The following is a 25,272-nucleotide window of genomic DNA, read 5'->3' on the forward strand; positions in this document are numbered from 1 at the left end:
ACGTAATGTAGATGAAGTATTAAAAAAAAAAAAAACAGTGAACGACAAGCGCACATGGTACATGGGATTTGAATCTTGCTTCACAGCATCAGAAGCTCATAGTTCAGGTCAAAATGTGAAACGAGTTACTCAAAAACATTTCTCTTATTTGAATGCCAGTTATCTTGAGAACAATGATAAATACTAGTCTTAGTAAAGACTCGAGACAGACTGCATCGTCGGAGAACGCAACAATGGATTTTGTCAAACAGGGATTGAAAAAGCGCAAGTTTACCACCATAGGAAATAAGGTGATTATGTTTCTGGTAATACTAGTCACCTTTTGCTCCTTCATCAAGGTTTTTGTAATACGTTTCAGGCAAACAAGAAGAGGAGAGGATCTGAAGGCACAAACAAGACGACAGTAATGAACAAATGAACATAACAAATAAATTAGAAGACAAGACTAAATAGACAAGATGGGATGGGAGAGAACGTTTTTAGCTGTTTTAAGTTCACAGTAAATTGTTGAATTTATTTAAAAAGACAGTGTTGCGACTGTAATCCACCTCCCCCCCCCCCTCCCCCGTCCCTTCCAAAAGCATTCATCAAGACTGCACAAAGAATAAACGCTTTATTTCAAAATCACAAAACAGTCAACTTTATTATAGCCTAAAAGACATCTTAAAACAAACTTCAAGTGCAATACACCATGGTTGTTTAACACAAAAGCACGAACTACAATCACAGAGTGAAAAGTGAGGAACAGCCTGTGGAATAAATTGAAGTTGTTTACTCAAAACCATCATATATGTATTGAAAAAAAAAATCACATCTCATCGAGTTAAAATATAAGTATGTCAGGATTGAAGGAAATGTCTTGAATGACCAAAGTGTAAAAGGAGATGTGTAAAATTCCTTAAACTCACTGTAGGCCAAAATGTTAATTTTAATAAACAAATGTTAAAATAGTTACATTCAAGCACAGTTTATATAATAAGGAAAGATCAATCTATTTAAACAATAAGTTGTTTGTTTGTTGATCAATGATTGGCCAGTAAGTACAGGTGGAAGGAAAATATGCACATTGCTTATGAAAGGAGGCAAATATGAATAGTGCCAGCAAAATGAGGTGGAAACTAAATAATATAATTTATCAAATTAAACCAGAGATATAACCTGGGAGGAAGCATAAAAACCAAGGGGACAAAGGAATATATTAAGTCCTAAACCGGGTTATGTATTATTTGAGGTTTTGACTCGATAGTCACAACTCCTAAGGATACGACAGGCCATTAACAGACGACAGGCCATTAACAGACGTGCCATGCAACATGGCTTGGAAATAAAAATGCTAAAAACAATAAAAAAAGAAAACATGTAAACAAAAATAAAATAGCAAAAACAATGTAGAAAACACTTAAAGTGCATTAAGAAAGAAAGAAAAAAAAAAGAGCACAAAGATTATAAGAAAAAAGAAACAAGGATAGCACAAGTATACAGTGAGTCTGTCAATTGTATTTTTGCACTTGTCTTTTTAGGACACCCCAGTATTTACTCGGCATTTCTTCTCAAAAAGGTGGCCAAAGAATGGTTCTCCTCCCATACCCCCTTGCCTTTATCTCAAGATCAGCTTTCAACAGGGTGCTTACAATATCAATAGGATGGTGAACATCTGATTGGTTATTATGATCAATTATTCATTGAAAAGAAAGTATGGCTTGGTTCAAGTAATGAGAAAGATGTACATGATACCCTCCAACAATCTTTAATCATGTAAATTTGGTTTAGAAGAGCATCAACAAACAAGGCCGTCCTGGAAAAAGAAAAAAAGTGGAGAACAGAATATATATATATATATATATATATATATATATATATATATATATATATATATATATATATATATATATATATATATATATATATATATATACATATACACAATAAAGCTGGTGAAAGTAAAATTGCCAAAATAAAATGCGGCAAAATGCATGAAAATAAGATGCTTAAAAAACCCATGACGAGATCCTGCACTACACTTGAAGCTAGAAAATGGACATTTGTTCTCTTCCAAAAAAACTATGAACCAGCCGCTTAATAGATCTGTACAACAGCAGCAACCAGGATTTGTGTGTGGGAAATCATGAACAAACAAGCAAACAAAATATATGACATCAATTGAGAACACTGTCTTTTGAAATAACAAAGAACAACAAACTGTTGCTTGGTATACATGACAAACATTCCATAAAAAAAAAAAGGACAGAAAAACAGAGATATAATTGGTTAAGGCAATTACTACAAGTCTAAACACTAATTGGATTTATAAAATAAAAACTCAAATGTAATATTTAAAATCTTCCTAGCCTCTGTTGAGAAATTGCTATGAAAAAGGTATGTTCATAAAATGCAAATGCATGGGTGAAAGCTACCTCCCTCGGTGTCGTTTCAGGTTGGTCAAGAAATAAAAATCATACCGAGTGTCGATTCGGAAGGGAGCCTCGGAAAGCCAGCACGGAGCCCGAGAAATGGAAGCGGATATCCAAAAAGCGTGCAAACAAGCAGCGGAACCCGTAATCTTCAAACCATAGTCATAATATTTAGTTATAACTTCTCAACAGCAATACGTGCAGTGCAAATTTTAAAAGGGCACGTCAAAATGATAAAGCATTGCAAGAACATATAATAATAATAATAATAATAATAATAATAATAATAATAATAATAATAATAAAAACAATTAAAAAAAAACATTGGTGACAAAGTCAAAATAATGATGCAAATCAAATAAAACTGTGAATGCAAAGGGATATTATACTTAACCTGAAATTTTTGACGACATAATAAAACAAAGCATGTCAAGGATCAAATGTGTAATATTTCTTTATCAAGATCAAAACAATAACAATTCAGTGGAAACTTGCAATTAAGCTGAGAACACATGCGCGAAAAAAAAAAAAATCAGCATTATATATCATTTCAGAAAATGCTCGCAGTGGTATTAGTTGTACTTGTTCACTTGGCACACGAGTCTTTTTAAAAGAAACCAAACAATAACAGACACCTCAATCAGGTAGTCAGTCTGCACATGGTTTGCAAGCGGCTTCAGAAGATTGGAAAAAATAATCGCCCCTGCATCCCCACTTTCTCCATTCAAAAACAGAAAGGTGGTTAGTGGATTTAGATCGTCAAACTTATGACGTCAAAAAAAAGTCAAACCTATGATGTTGGATTTAAATCTATACATCCAATTAAATCCCAACTCAGGTCAATGATCTGGACAGGAAGCTTAATTGTTCGACAGGAGGTTTTCTGTTCTGGAGACTTGCAACATTCCATTGTGGTTAATTTGATCTGCTTTGGCATCAATTATAATACACACTCTTAATAGCCACAAGCAAGGCAACATGTAGACAAGCCAATCGAGTGTTGATAATCTATAAGGCAGAGCTGACTGCTAGCTCTTCCTCGTCGAGAGAAACTCTACGGAGAGCCAAATGTGAAGAGTCCCGACTCCCAATGAGCGTAGTTCTCAGCTTGGCAGTGGAATGAGGCTGTGGTTGGGCAAGGCGGCTGCCTACCTGGGAACTACCAATGCGCAAGCTGCCTGTTTGCCCTGCATGTGCTTGTGCAGAGGAAGCAATCGGCTGCCAAAAGTCGGAGCGGGGCCGGTTGCGGTTGAGAGCACTTGCACCTCCATCTCTCCTCCGACCTGAACGCCCACTGCTCCCAGGCCTGTCATTGCACATGCCATTGTTTCCGTCGTACTGAGAGACAAGGAATGAGCCCAAAGGTGGAGGGACCTCCTGTAAATAAGAAAAGAATAAAGGGAATTGGAGAATGAAATAAGGGAGTAAGGAAAAAAAAAAGCATTTCAGATTGCTCCCTCTACCTATCCCTGCCCAAATACATTCCTTTATTATCTTTTGGCAATTTGAAGCTTTCAAATTTCTTTTTACATAAAGGCCAATCAATGAGGTCGGTGCAGGCCTTGAGATTACATGAATTTGGGCACATTGCGAGTGAGTGTTGTGAACAATTTTGGGGACAAATAATTGAGCATATTTATTTTGGTTACAATGTCAGTTGCTGAAGCCAGAATGTAATGTAAAGGCCTGGGGGGTGTGGTTACACAGCATGAGGCCTGCATGCTGTGTAACCACATATTACAAATTTTCTGTCCAAACCAGAATAGACCGAATCTAAAGAAAACCCCAACTTGCACTATAGAAGATTGCAAGGGAAAACCTTGGGATTTTGCTATTGCTGATAAAGCATTCATAACATGTGTTAGAATTTAGACTTGCAGTACAGTGAGTGAGGCTCTTGCCATGCAGTGTGACAGTGCATTGCAAGCAATAAACTGCATTATTATTAAATAGTTATATTTGCATTGAAAACATTGTGATCAAGCTGCTGGGCAAGATTCAACATTAGACAGAAATGGGTGATTAATGCAAACTCAGCAGATATTTTGGCACACTAAAAAAACACTCACCAACAAATTTATCAGATTATATTTAACTGCATACAGTACGAGCAAATACATAGCCAACTGGTGATATGACAAATAATAATATAAAAAAAATTCTTCAAAACCTGATGGAATCAAACGAAACTTACACAAGCACAACTTCAGGATGCCCTTATTAATCCCTGAAAGTTTCAGCTTCTTTGCTCAAATCCTCTTGGAGTAGTAGATCATTCATACATACAGGTACAAGTCACATGAGAACTACATACATACAGTACATACGACAAATAAAAAAATATATAAACACCGATGTAAAGTCACTCAATATGGCGTTGGGTCATCACATGCGGCCAGTATGGCCTGTATGCGCCATGGCATAAAGTCCACCAGCGTCTTGAATTATACGGGAAGGATGCGCACCATTTTTCCACAAGAAAGTCAATCAAGTCACACCTGTTTGATGGAGGTGGAAAACGCTGCCTCAGATATCATTCCAGAATACCCCATAAATTCTGGATTGGGTTCAGATCTGGTGACTGAGAAGGCCATGACATATGGATAACATCAGTGTCATGCTCATCAAACCACTGGGCAACCACACTACACATGCTCTGTTGGTGGGGGCATTTGGTGGGGGGGGGGGGGGGAAGGGTCTCCTCTTGCAGCCACGCTAACCATAACTATACGCAACCAGGCCTGTGCAGTATTTTTTGTCGATGACCCCAAGCATGCTGGGATGTTGTTCACTGAACGCATGAACATCACCAGTGTGGATTCCATTGCTTGGTGTCTCTCATTTACCCATGTGTTTTCATTTTTTTTTTGTCCACTTCCTGGACAGTATATACCTTCCATCAAATATAGATAATTTTATTTTCATCTCATCAAGAGAATATGGCCAAAATAATACATTCATTTGAATCTCTTTTTTTGGTTAGGTACAGTGTTAGTTGCTGTAGCCTTCCCCCATGCAAGAAAATGTTGTTGAATAAGTGCTGGTTTGCTCAAACATCAGCTGAGTCCACAAAAAAAGAATAACATTTTTACCCATTAAACTCAGAACCTTTAGGATATCCTGTGTAGGAATGTTGACCTATCCAGAATTGTGCTCTCTGGCTGAAGATACTGCCGCGGCAGTCTTATGTGCTTGATGGCGTGAGGAGGATCTTCCATCCTGCAGCAGCTTATGCTATTACGGCCACACAAAAACAAAATTAAATTAAAAAAAAATCAAGGGAGTAATAGGGAGCCCCAATTCAGCTATTAAACTACCGAACAAGTTAAACCGACTAAGACGGCGGGACAAGTGTTAGTCACATGAGAACTCAAAGGAAAGTTTTAAACAAAAAATACACATGAATTAAGAAAATAAAACGAGGAAATTAAAATAAACACCAAAACGAGAAGGGCACTCAATAGAGCGCATACCGCTGCCAGGCTGATTAGTTTACACTTTGTATCCCACTGATAGGCCAGATCTGGATTCAGACCTGAACTAACATTTACCCAACCTGTCCTTGTCACCAACCAACTCATTCACAACGTTTCGTCCGAATCCGTCCAGAACATTTTGAGATATTGTGCTATATATCATTTTAGCCCCATCACTCAATGGTGAAAAATCACTTGAAATTCTCAGATCCAGATTCGGATCTTCACCAAAATCGAATAATTTCGTCCTTGTCACATACCCAAGTTCTCAACCAAATATAATCCAAATCCTTCCACAACTTTTTGAGATGTGTTGTTCACAGACAGACAGACAGACAGACAGGGGTAAAAACATAACCTCCATCCACCTTTGGTGGGCGGAGGTAATTCGAGAGTTCTAAGAACACCTTATCCCACATCTTGAGAAACAAGGACATGAGCAGGGTCTGCGAACGGCAGATTTGATTGGTCGTGATGACGTAAAATGCCATAATATTGTCCAATTACTGCAAAGAGCAAGGTTCTTGAAAGTGTCAAAAGGCAATTTGTGTCCTTGTGTTCAAGTCTACAATTCAATCAAAATAAAATAAAGATTTTAAAGAATGCAGAAAAAAACGTCTTTTTTTTGTGTACATTGTTGAGGCTCGGATGCGAGCGAAAATACAACGCACAACAAGGGGGGGGGGGAGTGAGAAGGACAAAACAGTGGGGAACAGAGACATCAGGACATCTGTGAAAGGGAGAGAGATGGGGCAGGGTACACAGGGTAAACAAGATGGACACTACAGGGACTTTCGGGACCTTACACAACAGGGAACTTTCAGGAAGGAGAGCAGGAAATTTGAAGGACGTAGGTTTGGGGTGGATTAACGGGGGAAGAAGAGATCGTGGTTTTGGATGGGGGAAGACAAGAGGTGGTGCTGAACAGTTGTTTTGAAGACCTGGAGGGAAGAATGGGATTGAAAAGAGTGAGGGAGTTTATTCCAAAGGTGGGAAAAAGAGGAATTTGCAGTGATTGAAGGTGTGAATTGAGGAGTGAAGGTGTGCAGTGATTCGTGATTTTGGTAGTTTTACCAAAAGAGGGTTGCTGGCGGGCCTTGAGCACCCTGCGGAAATATGGGTGGGACATATCGCAGACAGAGCAAGGGGGGGGGGGGTGAGACCGGAGAGGAGATGGTGGAAGACATAAAGACCACCGACCTGCCTGTGGTAAGAGAGTGAGAGGCCCAAAGACTCAACCTCATTTGAGGGAGATGCCAATGATCCGAAATGCCTTGGTTTCCACAGCGTGAAGCTGAGAAAGGTGAGAAGCAGGACACCAGCCCAGAGGGGAGAGCAGTACTCCATCAGGTTGTGGACGAAAGCTTTGCATGTCGTCAGGAGCTCAGGTGGGTTGAGGAAGGACTTTGCATGACGGAGGATTCCCAGTCGGCAACTGGCTTTGGAGGCCAGGTTGGAAATGTGGCTTTCCCAGGAAAGATCATGGCAGATAGTGAGACCCAGAAGCTTGAAAGAAAGGACTTCTTCCAGAGGATTGTTGAGAAAGCAGATTGGGGTGGGTCTAAATGGTCCTTTTGGAGAGACATCGTGAGAATGTGAGATTTGTCAGGCTTGAAAAACATGTTCCACGTGTTGGACCAGTTTGTGATTTTATCCAGATCTGCAGAGAGCGAATAAGCTGCTGCTTGCCGGTCTGAGGGATGACAGATGGTACGGCAGAGAATGGAGTCATCAGCAAAAAGATAAAGAGGATTTTCCAGAGAGTTGGAGAGATCATTGATGAAAACCAGAAAAAAAACAGGGCCCAGAACGCTGCCTTGAGGAACTCCAGGCTGGACAGGAAGAGGGGATGAGAGAACTCCATTTCGGGCCAAACGTTGGCTGCGACAGGAGAGGAAGTCTGTGAGCTTCGAGTGGAGATGGCTTTGGATCACATCGGAAGAGAGTTTGGTGAGCAGGGCAGGGTGCCAGATCGTGTCAAAAGCACACAATATGTCGAGGGATATGGTTCTGATTTCATGTCTGGCATTGAGGACCTCCATCCATTGTTGGGTGAGCAGAAGCAGCATATCCAGGATAGAGTGACCTGGTCAGAAACCAAATTGATGATCAGAAATCAAGTCATTGGAGAAGAGGAAGGATTTAATGTCTGAAGCGATGATGGATTCCATAACCTTGCTGATGATTGGGAGAAGGCCGATTGGTCTGTAGTTGCAGGGATCTGTTTTTGTTCCTTTTTATGCAGAGCAGTAATGTTTGCTGATTTCCAAGCAGATGGCAGATGACCTTGAGCAAATGAGAGGGTGAATAGAACAGAGAGAGGGTGAGCAAGAGCAGAGGAGCAGGTTTTTAGGACATGTGGGCTGATGCCATCTGGACCGGTTGCAGAATCTGAGTCGAGGTTTGACACAAGAAAAGAACACAGAATCCAGGGACAGCCTGGGTGCGACTGGGTAAGGTGGGTGCAGAAAGCGAAGGGTTTCGGACACACGATTTAGACGCAAACACCGAGTTTAGGCATTGAACAGTCTTTTCACGTGCGGTGATAGCAGTGCAGCCATTTCATGTAAGGGAGGGGATTGGAGGGGGAACATACACCAGAAACAGATTTGATTATTGCTGCTGTATCATGCAACTACAGATGACTGCAAGGACCTGTACTTTCGGTCAAACGAGGGGACACCAAATGTTTATAACATCAAAGTTCAGTAATGGTTACTTGGTGACGATGTCTGCTCTGATCTGTTGTTTGCTCATGCCTTCTCTGGATGGGACACTACTTCGAGAATCTTTGGGGTGGGGAAGAAATCTGTTTTCCAAAAAGTCATCAAGGGTGAATCTGTCTTGTGTGCCTGTACACAGGTATTTTGCGCATCAATGGTAGATCAATTTACTGTAGAAACCACTGGTTGCAAGGCGATGGTGTCCTTGTTTAATGGGACTCAATCTGACTCTTTTGCATAATTAAGCTACAAGTTCCTCTGCAAGAAAGTGGCCGCAGCAAAGACCTTCATGACACCCGAAAGACTGCCTCCAACAACCCCGACCACAAACCTTCACTATCGGCGGACGTACCTACAAGTCATGGTTTGGATGGGCAAGGAAGACGGCGTGGACCCGACTGAATGGGGCTGGGACGTGCAAGGGGACAAACTTATTCCACTCATGATGCATGACAGCCCTGTGCCAGACATTCTGCTCAAAATGATCCACTGCAACTGCACTACAGGATGCAGCATACTGAAATGCAGCTGCAAAAAACATAGCCTTGAATGCACCAGAGCTTGCGGACCTTGCCAAGAAGGAAACTGCAGTAATATGGCTCCTGAGCCAGTTTCAGATGATGAAAAGGAAGATTAAATATTTGGGGAAGGTACATTGGAACATACGCTCTACAGATCGAAACAAATTTCTCGAGGGTAGACTGTGCAACTCTTTTGGTATTTCAGTGTATTTTAGTTTCTTTGCCAATTGTACATATAATTATTTTTACTAATGCCAACTTCAGACCTTTTCTGGTAGTCCAGTTTTTGGCAACTCTTTAATTTGTTGTGGGCCGGGGGTCGGTGGCGAGAATGACCACGAGGTGGGGAAAGTGACGTCGTCTCCACCAGACTCCCTGGAATTGTAGGCCGTCGCTCGGATAACTCTGCGAGCCGGCGGGTCGTTTAACCGACCATGGAACGCCAATATCTCAACCACGTGGTGTAAGGTTACTTTGTCTAGATCCAATGTACCTAAGTAACCACGCGGTTTCGGCTACTGGGGATCCACACCCTCGGAACGTCTGGCCGAACCGGATTCACTCTACCGACAGCGGTAAAATTATGCCTACCGACGACCACTCTGCCACCCACCTTTCCGGCTCGGATGCAGTCGAGTGGGCCTGCCCAGGACGTCCCGGCTACAATTGTCCGATTACCGGGGATAAAACCCCACCTAAACTCAGATCTGAACCATGCTGTACCAATGCAAGAAGGGACGGAAATGGACTGGGAACATTTCTGTGATGATTTATTTACAGTAGATGAAGACACAAAGCAAGACTTAACGCGAATATGCAAGCAAGGAATATTTACAATGATCCAAAAACATTTATTCAGTTCTACTTAAAGACGGGCCCACACGCAGACACACACAAATGAAAAAAAACCCAGAGTTCTTTATTGGACCATCGCAGCCGAGGAGAGAGACAAACTGGGGGTCAGAGTTTGGATGGGTACCTGACCATCGGAGAAAGGGGGTACTCCATGCTGCAGCACCTGACAATGGTCGCTGGTTTGGTCCCCAATCGCACGTGTGAGACTCGAGGTTTGTGGCGGAGCTCGGGTGCTGAATGGTGGGGTCCACGGAGGGGGTCAGGGTCACTCTTTCCTTTCCTTGTAGAGGGCCAGCAGAGACACGTTCGCCACCTTCACGACCTTCTGCTGAACCCTCCGCTTCAAAAGAACTGCACGCTCAACAACAACCCCGTCGAAAACCTCCGAACAACCTTCGTAACAACCCCTTTGTAGCAACCCCAAAAAAACCACCACTGCCTCAGAGAGTGCTTGGGAATTTATGGACCTCCCTCAACGGGGCGGGGCTCGCTTGAACAGGCGTCACTTCCCGCCCTGATTGGGCAGGCTCCCATGGACTCGCCCTTCCTGGGCGGGGTTTCGGCCCCTGCCGGGAAACCCCACCCACTCTTCCACGCGGGTTCGTACTCGTCGAGCAACAGTATCAATGTTGCAAAGGCCGTCGTAAAAGTTCCAACGTTTGTGGAAGCCGAGAAACTGGAACTGCGAGATCTTGCCTTGGCACGTCAGGGTGCGAGAAGGCAGCTGGTTGTTGGTGGATCGTGATGGGCCGAGGGGTCATGCAGATGGGATGGTTGTGAGATGGCTTGTTAGATGTAACAACCAAACTAAAAGAAATCGCAACGCACGCCTTTGATTCTCCCACTAGACAAAAGGAAGGGGATCTGACTACACACATACTTAACGACATAACTGACTTTTGGGACATCTGTATGTTGAATGCAAATGGTTTCCAGATCCGGAACAATATGTTGTTCTGTCGACCTAATAAAACAAAGAAAATACCATATATCATTTTCTTGCAATTTTTTTGGGGTCATGTGGCACATTGATCCTACCAAGAGCCTCAGAGCATTATATTCTTCCCAGAATTGCACACAAATTGTTTTCATTTGTTGCCCCTCAATTCCCCCCCCCCAATTACCCCCCCCACCCCACTCATATTTCACGGTTTTAATCAGGGTGCTCACAAACCTCCTGCCAACACTCCCCTCACCAAAAGGATTTCTGTGCAAACCCCTTCCAGAAGCACGATGAACTCTTCATCAGGCATGTCAAGCTGCCTTCAAATAATAGTACTCCGTGGGGTACAACTTATTCAGTGGGGCATCTCCTCCTTGCTCCTTAATTACCAGGTGAAAATCTTTTTTTTTGGCAACTCTTTGGCAACAAGAAGAAGAAAAAAAAGAAAAAGAAAAAAAAGTCAAAACAGATGAAATCTCAAAAAAACAACCAAGCGAGGTAGGAATGCCATCACATTATGATGCCACAATACGACACCACAATCCTCTTCTGGTTTAGCATCACAATATATTTTGACATTTGACTTTTTATGTGGGATTGTGTTTAAGAGAGATTAATATATATATATATATATATATATATATATATATATATATATATATATATATATATATATATATATATATATATATATATATATATATATATATATATATATATATATATATATATATATATATATATATATACACATGTATTGTTTTGATATACCGCCGATCGCATCACTAGCGGGAACAATCATCTGAGTGGCAGACAAACGGTTGTTCTTTGCAGATTATGCAGTTTTACTGTGCGAGACATAATCCGTGGCGATGCTCACCTTAACAGTCAGGAGGTACGTCTGATGCTTGAACGACGAATGTGGTCATCATTGGTTAGATATTTATCGGTATGCCATCCTGACGAGGGCATACAAGCCCGAAATCCGGATAGGCAGCTCCATTTGATGTTTAACTGATGCTGATCATGTAATATTTGTCTGTTTGACAGATTTGCTGGGCCAAGGCCTCTGGATTTGTGGTGACACTTTGGTGTAGGACCATGTTCAATGGAGATCGGGGGATTGCTCGTCACACTCCACGTTTCGATATTATATTTATTCATATATTAATTCCAGTGCCAATAGAAAGTCAACACCCCCTTTAAAATTTTTCACCTTTTGATGCCTTATAGCCTGAAATTAAATTGTATTAAATCAGCCTTTTCCCACCATTATTTACACATCGTAACCCACAACTTTCAAGTGAAAAACAAATTCTACAAATTTCAGAAAATTAATTAAAATTACAAAACTAAAATATCTTGGTTGGATAAGTGTCCACCCCCCTGAGTTCATACTTGGTGGAAGTACCTTTGACAGCAATTACAGCTGTCTGTTGTCTGTTGGGATAGGTTAGAAGCAATATTATTTGATGAAGCAATATTTGCCCATTCTTCTGCATAAAAACTGTTCAAGCTCAATCAAGTTGCGTGGGCAACGTTGATGGACAGCCATCTTCAAGTTATGCCACAGATTTTTGATTGGATTTAGGTGGGGGCTCTGACTGGGCCACTCAAGGGCATTTCTCTTTTTGTTCCTCAGTCACTCCAGTGTCGCTTTGGCTGTGTGTTTTGGGTTTTCACGCTGAAAGGAGAACTTCCATCCCAATTTCAGCTTTCTTGCAGAGGCAGCAGATTTTCCTCTCGGATTTTTCTGTTTTGCTCCATCCATTTTACTTCAATCTTGACAAGTGCCCCAATCCCTGCTGATGAGAAACATCCCCATAACATGATGCTGCCACCACCATGCTTCACAGTAGGGATGGTGTGCTTTGGGTGATGTGTTGTGTTGGTTTTGCGCCAAACGTTACATTTTGCATTAAGGCCAATAAGTTCCCTCTTCGCTTCGTCAGAACCACAACATTTTTTGCCACATGGCTTCAGAATCTCGAGTATTTTTTTGCAGACCTCAAACGGGACTCAAGGTGGGCTTTTTTGAGGAATGGCTTCCTTCTTGCCACCCAACTGTACAGGCCAGACTTGTGGAATGCTTGGGATATTGTTGTCACATGCACACAATGACCATTCTTTGCCATAAAGACCTGTAGCTCTTTCAAAGTTGCCATTGGCCTCTTGGTGGTCTCTCTGATCAGTCTCCTCCTTGCTTGGTCATCCAGTTTGGAGGGACAGCCTGATCTAGGCAGTCTTGGTGGCACCATATGCTTTCCACTTGATTGTCTTGACTGTGCTTCAAGGGATATTCAAGGCCTTTGAAATATTTTTTATACCCATACCCTGATCAGTGCCTTTCCACAACTTTATCCTCAAGGGTGCTAATGGTTGAGTCTTTGCTGTGAAATGAACTGCCCAGCAGAGGAAACCTACAGGCACAGTTTGATTTTATTCTGAAATAATCAGAATCACTACAATTTAACACAGGTGGAGGCCAATTAACTTGGTGTGTGATTTTGAAGGTGATTGTTGAAACCTGAGCTCATTTGCAATTGTTATTATAAGGGGGGTAGACATATGTCTGGTGTTGGCTTAATGGTTAGGGTGGTGGGCTTGGGATCTCAGGATTCTGAGTTCAAATCCCACTCGACTGTTGAATTAATACCAGGTGGGGTTAACTCGGCCTGTCATCCTTCCAAGGTCGGCAAAATGAGTGCCAGCATGCTGGTTTTCTGTGTCAGAGTGGCAACCTGTGCAGGATTGTGCCCAATAGCCAAGGAGACTGCTTACGCAGTACCAACGCTCTGCACAGGGTATGGTCCCAATGGATGAATGGATGGATGGATGAATGGATGGATGGGGGTGGGCATGAATCCAACCAAGATATTCTAGTTTTGTATTTTTAATTAATTATCTGACATTTGTAGAATTTGTTTTTCACTTGGAATTTGTGGGTTACAATGTGTAAATAAAGGTGGAAAAAGTTTGATTTAATGCAATTAAATTCCAGGTTATAAGGCAACAAAAGGTGAAAAATTTGAAAGGTGGTGTCGAGTATATATAGGCACTGACGATGTTCCGAAGGCTATCATGGTTGAAAATTCAACCATCAGATTCAATCACGAAAATTCATCAGTGCACAACTCAAAAGCAACAAGACAGACAGTGTTTAACCATCCAGAGCCTCCTGGGGGTAGAGACGACAGGAGATCTCAGAATGAATGACCTACATGAAAGTGGATCTGCATGCAGAGTCACAAATAGATTATAATAGCCTCTCCCATACATTCAGGAATGGGTGAGGCATGCAAATCGTGCATCAGCATCAACAGCCAAAAAAAAACAACACTGAATTTTTCTTGCATTTCAAATATTAGGAGATGTTACGTTGCATAGCACAAAGCTTTATGTGTTCCCGGCCTATTGCTCCCATGTGAAATGGAATTTGCCAATATAAAAACAAACTCCTTGGCCACCTCTTTTGATTCCTCCTTTGAGAATGACTTTCAAATGATCATCCTGACAATGTTTATACAGTAATCTGCAAAAGCATTCACCCTGCACCCACCCCACTCCAGGTTTGCACATTTTGATGACATCTGAACTTATTACCTCCACCACCAAAGTTGGAAGGTGGTGATGTTTTCACTCCTGTCTGTCTGTTTGCGTGCAGGATATCACAAAAAGTTGTGGACAGATTCGGACGAAACTCGGTGGATATGTTGGGTGTGTGTGGCAAGGAAGAATCCGAATCTGGATCTGAGAATTTTCGAAGAGCTTCTTCACCATTGAGAGACAGGGCTAAACTAATATAGAGAATGGTATCTCAAAAAGTTGTGGACACATTTGGATGAAACTTGGTGGACAGATTTGGATGAAACTTGATGGACAGGTTGGGTGTTTGATAAGGACGAATTGATTTGATGTTGGTGAAGATCTGAATCCGGATCCGGATGCGACAATTATTTGATTTTCAAAGCGATTCTTCACCATTGAGAGATAGGGCCAAAAACAATACGTGGCATGACATTTGAAAAATGTACTGGGCCTAATATGTTCACGCGACTCAGGCATTGTGTGGCGAAGGTATGCGCTCTACAGAGTGCCCTTATAGTTTCATGATGCTTTCAAATCAAACTTAATATATAGTCTTCACAAACTACTCCAAAGTGATAAAGCTATTAAAAAAAAATATTGAGATAAAATGTGAATATGTTGGATTAACAGAGAAAATAAGATGATTCTCAGTTGCGTAAGTATTCAACCCCTTTGCCTAATTAACACTAAATCATTTCAGGAGCAAATTATTTGTTTGAAAGGTTAAAAAAATAAGTGCAATAGGTTTCACCTGTATGTAATCAGCAATTTAAACTTTAAAATTAAGCTCCCCCACTTATCGAAGGAGTTTTGAGGTGAAACTCACGTGGTCAACTACCAAGACAAACACAAGACCAAGGAGCTTTCTAAAGAAGTCGGACATAAAGTGATGGAGAAGCACCGTTAAGGAGAGGGTTATGAGAAGATTTCAAAATCACTCATTATCCCTTTGAGTACGGTGAAATCCCTCATTGATAAGTGGAAGATGCATCATAGCACCCAGACTCCACCCACATCAGGTCACCCTGACAAACTCAGCAGCAGGACAAGCAGGAAACTGTTTCAGGTTGTCACTGGAAATAAAACAATGACTGAAAGATCTGCAAGGCTCCCTGTCTGAGATGGGGGTCAGTGATAAAACAATATCCCGTTCCTTTTTCAAAGCTGGCCAAAAATGGACAGGTGACAAGAAAGAAGCCATTCCTGAAAAAGATGCATCTAAAAGTTCGCATGAAATTTGCAAAAAAACATCTTAGTGATGCTGCAGGCATGTGAATAAAAGTTTTGTAGCCAGACAAGACAAAAATTGAATTTTTGGTCTCAATTGAAAGTGTTATATCTGGTGCAAACCAAACATTCCACATCATGCAGTCAACACCATCCCGACTGTCAAGCATGGTGGTCACAGCATCACGTTATGGAGCTGCTTTTCATCAGCAGGGACTGGCAAGCTTGTCAGGATAGAAGGGACAATGGACAGTGCAAAGTACAGGAGAATCCTTGATGAGAAAGTGCTTGAGTCAGCCATGAATTTGAAACTGGGTATGAGATTGACATTTCAGCAGAACAATGATCTGAAGCACGAAGCTACAGCCACACACTGGAGTGGATGAATAAGAAGAAAATAAATGTTCTTCAGTGGCCCAGTCAAAGTCCTGACTTGAACCCAATTGAACATTCATGGCGAGACTTGAAGATTGCAGCCCATCGATGATCACCATCAAACATGGCAGAACGGGCAAATATTTCACCATCTCTCTGTACAAAGCTGGTGGAGACCTACCCCCAAAACACTCACAGCAGTCATTGTTATAAAAGGTGCTTCCACAAAGTACTGACGTAAGGGGCTGAATACTTTTACAACCAATGAATTTTCATTTGTACATGTTTTTTGCAGGTGTTCCTTAGTTTGAAATTTTTTTTCTCCATTATTCGTATTTCATCCAAATGTGCCGATATTGGTTGGTGGTGAACACTTTTGCAGGCCACTGGATAAACCTTTACAGATTCCAGGAATTAGTTCTATAATCTTGGATGCTGACACATAGGAGTATTATATCGGCCCCCTCATAAAATGCTCCAGAAAGCATAAAGTAATGTATAACTTGCCATTAAATATACCGATATTGCTTTCCACATCTTGGAGGTCCTACTTTGAGAGACGAGGCTCGACTTTCGAGAATTTCCAACAAACAAGGTTACATTATGCAAATATGAACACTTTGCTCATCTATAGTTGCGATATCAGCTGAAGTGAGTTGCTTATACTTAGTTTGTCACCAGATTCGACAATGTTGACTTGTGTTTACAATTATAGAGCCAAGCATACTTTGTCCATTTTCACAAGAAAACAACGTTTCTCCTTTCTACATATGTGAAAGAAAGAACAGGACAGGAAGTGGCATGATATATACATTATAACTTACAGAAGAAAGTTTAGAAAACTTTCCCTGTCTGTGAAGTAATCAAATAATCTCAAAAGGAAATTCAAAGTGGGTTGCCATTTGAACCTGGGTTAACTGTTTGAGGACCGTTAACCACGACCATGGCATCACAGGAAGGTGATGCTGGCCACGATCGTGGCCTGCATCATCGTTCAATCTGTATTGCTTGTTCCTATTTTAGTATTTGTTCTGATGGTTGCCTTATAAACAGCTGTTTTATTCAGTTTGCCTGAAATAAAATTTAAAAAAAACCAAATTTTCCGATTGCACACGAGAAAAAATCAGCACTCAAACAGTTTATGCACTGGAATCACAGGTTCAAATCTGTGAAGATTTGTCCTTTGTGTCATTCATGTGAAAGGACAAGGATGTGTTATGTCTGTCATTCATGTTATTTACAGACAAGTTTCACAATGAGCCTCAGATTTTAAAAAAAAGTAAAAAAAAAACTATAAATGCATTGCTGAGAGAAGTCAAAAACACTACTTTAGTTCAGAGATTCCAAATTCTGCTGAAAATTGCTCTTTATCAATAAAAACTTCATTGCAGGTAATGTAACTAACACGCACACACGCGCGCACAACATCGCGTCTGCAGAACCAACTTAGTTCCACTGAAGATAAGTGAAAGCATTCAATAAAATCGAATAAAAATATGAACGAACCGCTCAAGAACAAAGCATCCAAAACAAGACGATGACCAGTTGAAGACCCCTTTCTGGCCAGACGAGTTTTAGCTGCATGCAAGAGGTTCACACAAATGCTAAGCCGTGAAGGACTGTCGTTAAAGTAGCTGCATGCACGTTGCATACCCACCAAGATGTCACTCCAAAATTAGAGGAGCAGTCACTAAAGTCTTGGATGTTAGCATGTAGCATGGAATGAAAGCTAAAATGAGGCGACCAGTCTGCCATAACAAAGCAAAGGAGATGCAAAGTCTGAGCGAATAAGGCAGGCTACTATGTGGGTCTTTGCAAATACCTCAGGCCAAATGGCCTGCCGAGCTGACGACCGTGGCGAATCTGCAAAAACACGATATGCATCAGATGTGCAGAAGTCGGCATACATGGTAAGCAACGTATTGGTAACCAACAAGGAAACGTGGGGTATGGCCAAATGACAATGTGCCTCTTAATGTGGGTAAACTGTCCAATTGTTAGACAATTTGTCAAATGAAACACCTGCTATGTGTATCGTAGAATAAGGTTGACGAATGCATGCCAACGTACATGTCAAGAAATAATCCATATGCTGTGCATTTGGAAACGGACATATTTGTCCTGATGCCAATGGATAAATGGCAAAAAGACTATTGTGTAATAAGTAAAGGTCGAGGAAGGGGAGTTTAGTTGTGTGTTCAGGGGCAGGGCTTGCTAATACTTCACATAGATAGTCACAATGGCAAACCACACAGTATAACTGTCGACAGGAAACCACTTCGGAAGCAACTCCGTGTGTGTGTGTGTGTGTGTGTGTGTGTGTGTGTGTGTGTGTGTGTGTGTGTGTGTGTGTGTGTGTGTGTGTGTGTGTGTGTGTGTGTGTGTGTGTGTGTGTGTGTGTGTGTGTGTGTGTGTGTGTGTGTGTGTGTGTGTGTGTGTGTGTGTGTGTGTGTGTGTGTGTGTGTGTGTGTGTGTGTGTAAAATTGGCAACAATTATGGAAATGTAGGAGGAAAAGAAAATACAGTATAAAATGCAATTAAGTGATGGAACTGCATGTCATGTGTAAATATGAAATGCTCCAAAAGGACAGCAAAGTCGACATGTAATTCACCGAGTTGTTGTCAGACACAAGCAATCAGAAAGTGCCATACTTGGAGAAGGACTGTAAAAGTATAGGCGGTTCTATAATTGTAGTGTGGTGATTGTGAGATGAAAACTGTCGCAGCAGAGGGACCAACTGAGCCGTAGGTAACCCAGACCATCTGCACCATACGTCTAATACTTCCACGAATGGCCTAACGATCTTGCACTTAAGTCACCGAGTGGATTGTGCTTGTATTCCTCTCCCAAATCGCTAACGAGTCCTGCACCGACTTACCTCTCATTCTTGTGACAGGAAGGTGTATACGATTTACAATCTTAAGCCCCAGTCACACCTTGACGTTTTAGCCAGCTTATGCCGATTTTTGGAAAATTTGTGTAAAACGCTGGTACACGTCGAATACGTTATGGGTACGTTTTGTATATGTTAAGACCACGCTGAAAAACACTGCCATAAGTGGTAGTACGCTGGCTTTAAACGTTGAACTTTTGGGTTTTCCTCGAATTTTTTCATGCTTGAAATTTTACGACGTATGCCGGCGTATGACTCACACGTTCCGCTACGCTGGCCATAAGTTGGAGGCACGTTATGCGATCGTTGACACACGTTGAAACACGTTACTTGTAAGTTACTCATAAGTCGAAACACGTCGAGGTAATGTTTAGCGTACCCGAAACTTATTTCTAACCTATGAGTAACGTTTTGTAAGCATGCTACACGAACGTTGTTCACACTTTGCAACACGTTACTTGAAAGTACTACTACTACTACGACCAACATCGACATCAGTAAATTCTCTAGAACTACTATTACTACTACTACTACTACTACTACTACTACTACTAATAACATCGACATCACTAAATTCTCTCAAACTACTACTACTACCAACATCGACATCACTAAATTATCTCGAACAACTACTGATGATACTACTACTACTACTACTACTACTACTACTACTACTACTACTACTACTACTACTACTACTACTACTACTACTACGAACATCGACATCACTAAATTCTCTCGAACTACTACTACTACTAGTACTGCTACTTGCACTGACATTGACATCTACTCAACATGGAGTCTGGAACACTGACGGGTTCCACTTGTGAAGCCCATTTGTATATACCAATTCCCCTAAACGCTGCCAAATCGCCATTATACGGTAGCTGTAAGTTAGTAACACGTTCAGTAAGTTCTGTGGTCGTCCGGAAGACGTCAATCAAATTCGTCGACATACGCCAATGTGCGTTTGAGATACGTTACACATAGGTTCAAAGCACGCTACTAATAGGTTCAAAGCACGTTACTCATAGGTTAAAAATTAAGCTTCGGGAATGCTAAACATTACCTCGACGTGTTTCGACTTATGAGTAACTTACAAGTAATGTGTGGCCGACGTGTGTAAACGATTGCGGAGCGTGCCGAGAACTTATGCCAGCGTATGCGGAACTTGTGAGCCATACGTCGAGTACGTTGTAAAATTTTCAGCATGCTTGAAATTTCACGACTGACAAGACGTACCACGTAATATGCCAGCGTACTTCATTGTTTTTCATCGTGCTCCTAACGTATACACAACTTACCCATACCGTATTCGACGTGTCCCAGCATTTTAGACATATTTTTCATAGGTCGGCATACGCTGACGAAATCGTCAAGGTGTGACTGCGATGTTGACACTTCCAATTTTCAGGCGGTTATGATTTAAATCTGCGTGCAGCAGGTTTTTAACAGAGAACGCCACGAGTTCGTCGGCGATACGTGCAGCACGCTATGACTAAGTTAAACTCTCGTTGGGCATAGGTTGTGAACGCCGACAACAGGCTAAGCATTCGTTGGTATAAGTTATCTTTAACACAACGAAACGTTCTGTGCCCGTTACTAATACGTTATGCATACGACCAACACGTTATGAATACGACCAAAACTTAAAAAAACCTCAAAACTTCAGCGTACGCCAACGTTTTACATACATTTTTATACGTTGCCATTCCTAGCTAAAACGTCAAGGTGTGACTGGGCCTTTAGGCCTAAACTGATCCATCGGTAACACCACCACCTTCCTTGGTGCACATATAAACAGGACAAATTGACCGAATGTGTCCCAAGTTACAGAGGATAAATTGAACCTACTTGAACACATGGCCCACATATTAACACATTCTAGTTATGCCCTACCACCACCCACTTTCCACATAATAATACAATGGCTCCTGGGAAGAAAATGTCACATGACAAGCATATAAAAATCAGTCTTCGCTGATGAAGGCAATTCTGTATGCCAGATTGCAGCTCCACTTCATTTTTCAGGAGGAACTGTAAGCAAGACCGAGGAGGATCCGTGATACTGATGCTGTGGACAATAGAAGCAGTCGAGGAAGAAAGCCCAAACCATCCAAAAGTTATGGTAAGTACTTCGAGTTATGTTATGTCGATAAACGTGATGGACAATGATCCAGTAGAGATCTTGCGAATAACCGAGATTAAATTACTGGTGTTAAAGTTTCGTCAAAAATGGCACGATAAGCATTATCGCAATATAATCAACAAAAGTCAATTCCACAGGTGAGAGAAAAGAGGAACAAATGAGTGGAGGTAAGCAGTGAGCCTGGATTTTGGAAACATCACCAGAAGTGGGTGATTGATGTGTGCCCTGCAGAAATGAGGGGAGGGGGAAGGTAAAAGACTACAAAGGAGGTGGTAGAGGACAAAGGCCACGGACTTGTCACAGAGACCAAATCATTGATGAAGATGGGTAGCAGAAATGGGCCCAAAACTGCCTTTTGGAACTCCAGCCTTGCCAGAGAGATGAGATGGGAGGATCTCGTTGAGAGTCACGTGCTGACGAGAACAGTGGAAGAAGTCAGCAAAACATGACAGGAGGTGGCCGAGAATGCCGTAGGCTGAGAGTTTGGAGAGCAAGGGATGCCAGACCATCAACTGTTCAAATACATCAGAGAGATGGTCTTGATTTATTATCTGAGACCGAAGGCCTCCATCCATTGTGAGGAAAGCAGCATGTGCAGGGTTGAGCAACTGGGTTGGAATCTTAATTCATGGTCTGAGATCAAGCTGTTGGAGAAAAAGGACTTGTCAACTGTGATGATGGAATCCATGACTGCATACAATTGAAAATAGGCTAACGGGACTGTAATGAAGAGGCTCGATGTTGTTTAGTTTTTGCACCATTTTGGGTAATGCAGTGATGTTGGCCAACTTCCAAGAATACGAAAGGGACCTACGGCAAATGGTAGGATAGAGAGAGCAGAAAGAGGATGTGCAAGAGTGGCAGAATGGGTTTTTAGCACACGTGCATTAATGCTGCCGGGCCCGTCACAGAATCAGTCGAGGGTTTTTTTTTTTTTGTATACCTTGTCGTGGCTCGTATGAGAGCTAACGCACAACTCACAGCAAGGGGCATGAGACAAGAGGGGTGGGAGTGGAAGGGACAAAACAGTGGGGAACAGACACATTAGGTGAACTGTGGAAGGGAGAGGGATGGGGATGGGACGGGGAACATGGCGAAGAGAAGATGGACATTACAGGGACTTTCAGGAAGGAAAGCAGGGGAATTGAAGGAAGTGGGCTTGGGTGGATTATCGGGGGTAGAAAAGATCGAGCATTTGGATCGGGGAAGATAAGAGGTGGTGGTGAACAGCTGTTTTGAAAGCCTGGAGGGAAGAATGGGAAAGAATAGAGTGAGGAAGTTTATTCCAAAGGCGGGAAAAAAGAGGAATGAAAGAGTGAAGATGAGCAGTGATTCGTGATTTTGGTAGTTTTACCAGAAGGGGGTTGTTGGCGGACCTTGAGCGCCCTGTGGAAATGTGGTGTGGACAAATCGCAGAGAGAGCAGGGGGGCAAGGCTGGAGAGGAGTCGGTAGAAGACAGAAAGACCACCGACCAACCTGCGGTGATTGAGTGAGAGGCCCAAAGACTCAGCTTCATTGCGGGAGATGCCGATGATCCTAAATGCCCTGGTTTCGACAGCGTGGAGCCGAGGAAGGTGGGAGGCAGGAGCACCAGCCCAGAGGGGAGAGCAGTACTCCATCAGGCTACGGACAAAAGCTTTGTAAGTGGTCAGGAGCTCAAGAGGGCCGAGGAAGGACTTTGCACGACGGAGGATTTCCAGTCGGCGACTGGCTTTTGAGGCGAGGTTGGAAATGTGACTTTCCCAGGAAAGGTCATGGCAGATCGTGAGACCCAGAAGCTTGAAAGAAAAGACTTCTTCCAGAGGATTGTTGAGAAAGTGGATGGGGAGGTTTTCTAAACGGTCCTTTCGAAGAGACATAGTGAGAGTGTGAGATTTGTCTGGATTGAAAGACATGTTCCACGTGTTGGACCAGTTTGTGATTTTATCCAGATCTGTAGTGAGCGAAGAAGCTGCTGCTTGCCGGTCTGAGGGATGACAGATGGTACGGCAGAGGGTGGAGTCGTCGGCAAAGAGAAATAGAGGATTTTCCAGAGAGTCCGAGAGATCATTGATGAAAACCAGAAAAAGAACAGGACCCAGAACGCTACCTTGAGGAACTCCAGCCTGGACAGAAAGAGGGGATGAAAGAATTCAAGTTGCGAGAAACCTCTCCACCATCTCACCACAGTGTCCAAGAGCAGTTGGATGTGAATGGGTAGGGTAGATCCAGGGAGCGAGGGGTTGGTTATGCGAGATGAAAGGATGTAACCACGTTGAGATGGAATGGATGAGATAGACGAGATGACGAAGAGGCAGATGTGGACAGATATGGCAATGCCAAGCACGTGTGAAGTTCAACAAGATTAAATAACATCGAAAGCAATGTTCTCATCATTTTCCTCACACATGACAACATCCTTCCAGCTCACTTGTGGCTTCATGTTGGTGCTCGCACAAAAACAAGGACGACGGGGCGAAGAAAATAAATAAAAAAATATAAAAAAGACGACATACACATATCTAAACTTGCTGAAGATATTACATTGGAATTGTGTGCTGCCATCTCTGTACTGCATATCTTCACAGGATGTGCCAACAGCCCGTTAAGTGTGCATAGGTAAAGCTTGACCATAAATCCAGGAGAGCTTCATCAAATTTTGAGAGTCTTCCCCCATATCACCAAACATGTTTGAAGACATAGAAGCTTTCGTCTGTACCATGTATGAAAAACCGAAGCCGATACCGGTGAATTATACTGTCAGAAACATGATCTTAGAGCAGCATTTTGTACAAAAGCACCAATCCCAGTGTCTGGGCAATAGTAAATGGAACAGACCCGAGCCACCTGCCTCCATACAGATCAATGCAATCGGAGAAGGGGAAGTGAACAAATTTTGTTGCTTATATGAGGGAGAAAGAAGCAACAACCCATCATGATGCCTGAGCCCCAGGACAGAACAGATGGAGAGAACAGATGGTTCTGGGGAATAGCCAGCGTTCCAAAAAATGGTTTAAACGAAGACAGGTTCCAGAAGACATTTACTGTCAAATGACCAAAGACACCGTTGAAGTGATGTGTGAGAATAAGGACATACACGAGACAGCCGAGTACTCTTCTTCCTCTGATGAGTTAGCAATAACTGGTGTCATATTATTTGAGGGAAGAGTCATTCAAATTAAACCCGTTGTTCAAGGCAAGCAGTTTGTTGCCAAATGTTGCCGATGTCCCATTAACAATCGCTTTCATTGATGTGATGAAAAATGTGCAGTTTTTGCTGCAAAGATGGTCGGGATAATAATATGATAATTGTTTACCACAAGTCATGTTCCCATTACAACTATCGATATGAATAAACACATGCAGTCAATGCCAACCTTGTGCATGTATAAAACATATGCCTGGTGATTCAGGCCAAATACTGTGCAAATCGTAGCATTTTCTCATTTGGGTGCAAGAAATGAAATTGTGCCATGTTTGTATGGGAGTATCAAGAAGATGACACAAAAATGTCTTCAATCTTCTGTAAAATTGCAGTCGATCAAGTGTTAATCATGACTATTTGTACCAGTCGGAACAAGAACTTGAACGAGAGCTTTGATGAATTGGAAAAAGTTTAAATTTTCACACAAAAGTATATCATAGCAGGTGAGTATAAAAAGACACCGAAATAAATAAATGCACCCATCTTGCACAACACAGAAAACTCATCCGTTTCAAATTCAATGGTATGGGTGAGAGACTTCAGAATTACATTATTTATTAAAAGGAAACAACAACAACAACAACAACAACAACAAAAAGGTTATTTTTGCATTGCCATTCAAATAATTAACTTGTGTGTTCAGATCATTAGCAAGCCTGCCCTTGTTAACGAGAAAGTCGGCCCACCACCTCTTCTACATGTTCAAGCCAGTAACATCAACAAAAGACAGCATATATGTATGCCCGAGCATGATTGTGCAAGTGATAAACATTTTAAACACGAACAGCACTCTTCGACGTTGCAATGTCGACAGATATGCCTCCGCCCACATTATTACATCATCGTACATACTTGCACCAAATTTGATTTAAATCCCTGAACCCTGATTCAAAACATGAAATAATTCTGGCTGCCAGACCATGCA

At 42.0% G+C, this 25,272-nt stretch overlaps 1 protein-coding gene across 3 annotated transcripts in view; it reads right to left on the reverse strand.

Moving 5' to 3' along the window:
* Nucleotides 1–594: 594 nt before the first annotated feature.
* Nucleotides 595–25,272, reverse strand: part of LOC147034747 (pleckstrin homology domain-containing family A member 1-like) — a 149,196-nt gene continuing 124,518 nt past the window's right edge. For 2 of the 3 annotated variants that reach the window (XM_085888215.1, XM_085888221.1), the window contains exon 12: nt 595–3,788. In XM_085888215.1, coding sequence (XP_085744341.1) covers nt 3,420–3,788 — 369 coding nt within the window. In that variant the 3' untranslated portion in view covers nt 595–3,419. Of the gene's footprint in view, nt 3,789–17,941; nt 17,983–25,272 lie in introns of all 3 variants that reach the window. The other variant, XM_085888231.1, reaches the window with a different exon arrangement.

This window comes from Eptatretus burgeri, chromosome 1 (assembly GCF_056783735.1).
Source record: "Eptatretus burgeri isolate ZD-2024b chromosome 1, Ebu_testis_v1, whole genome shotgun sequence".
Lineage (NCBI taxonomy): Eukaryota > Metazoa > Chordata > Myxini > Myxiniformes > Myxinidae > Eptatretus > Eptatretus burgeri.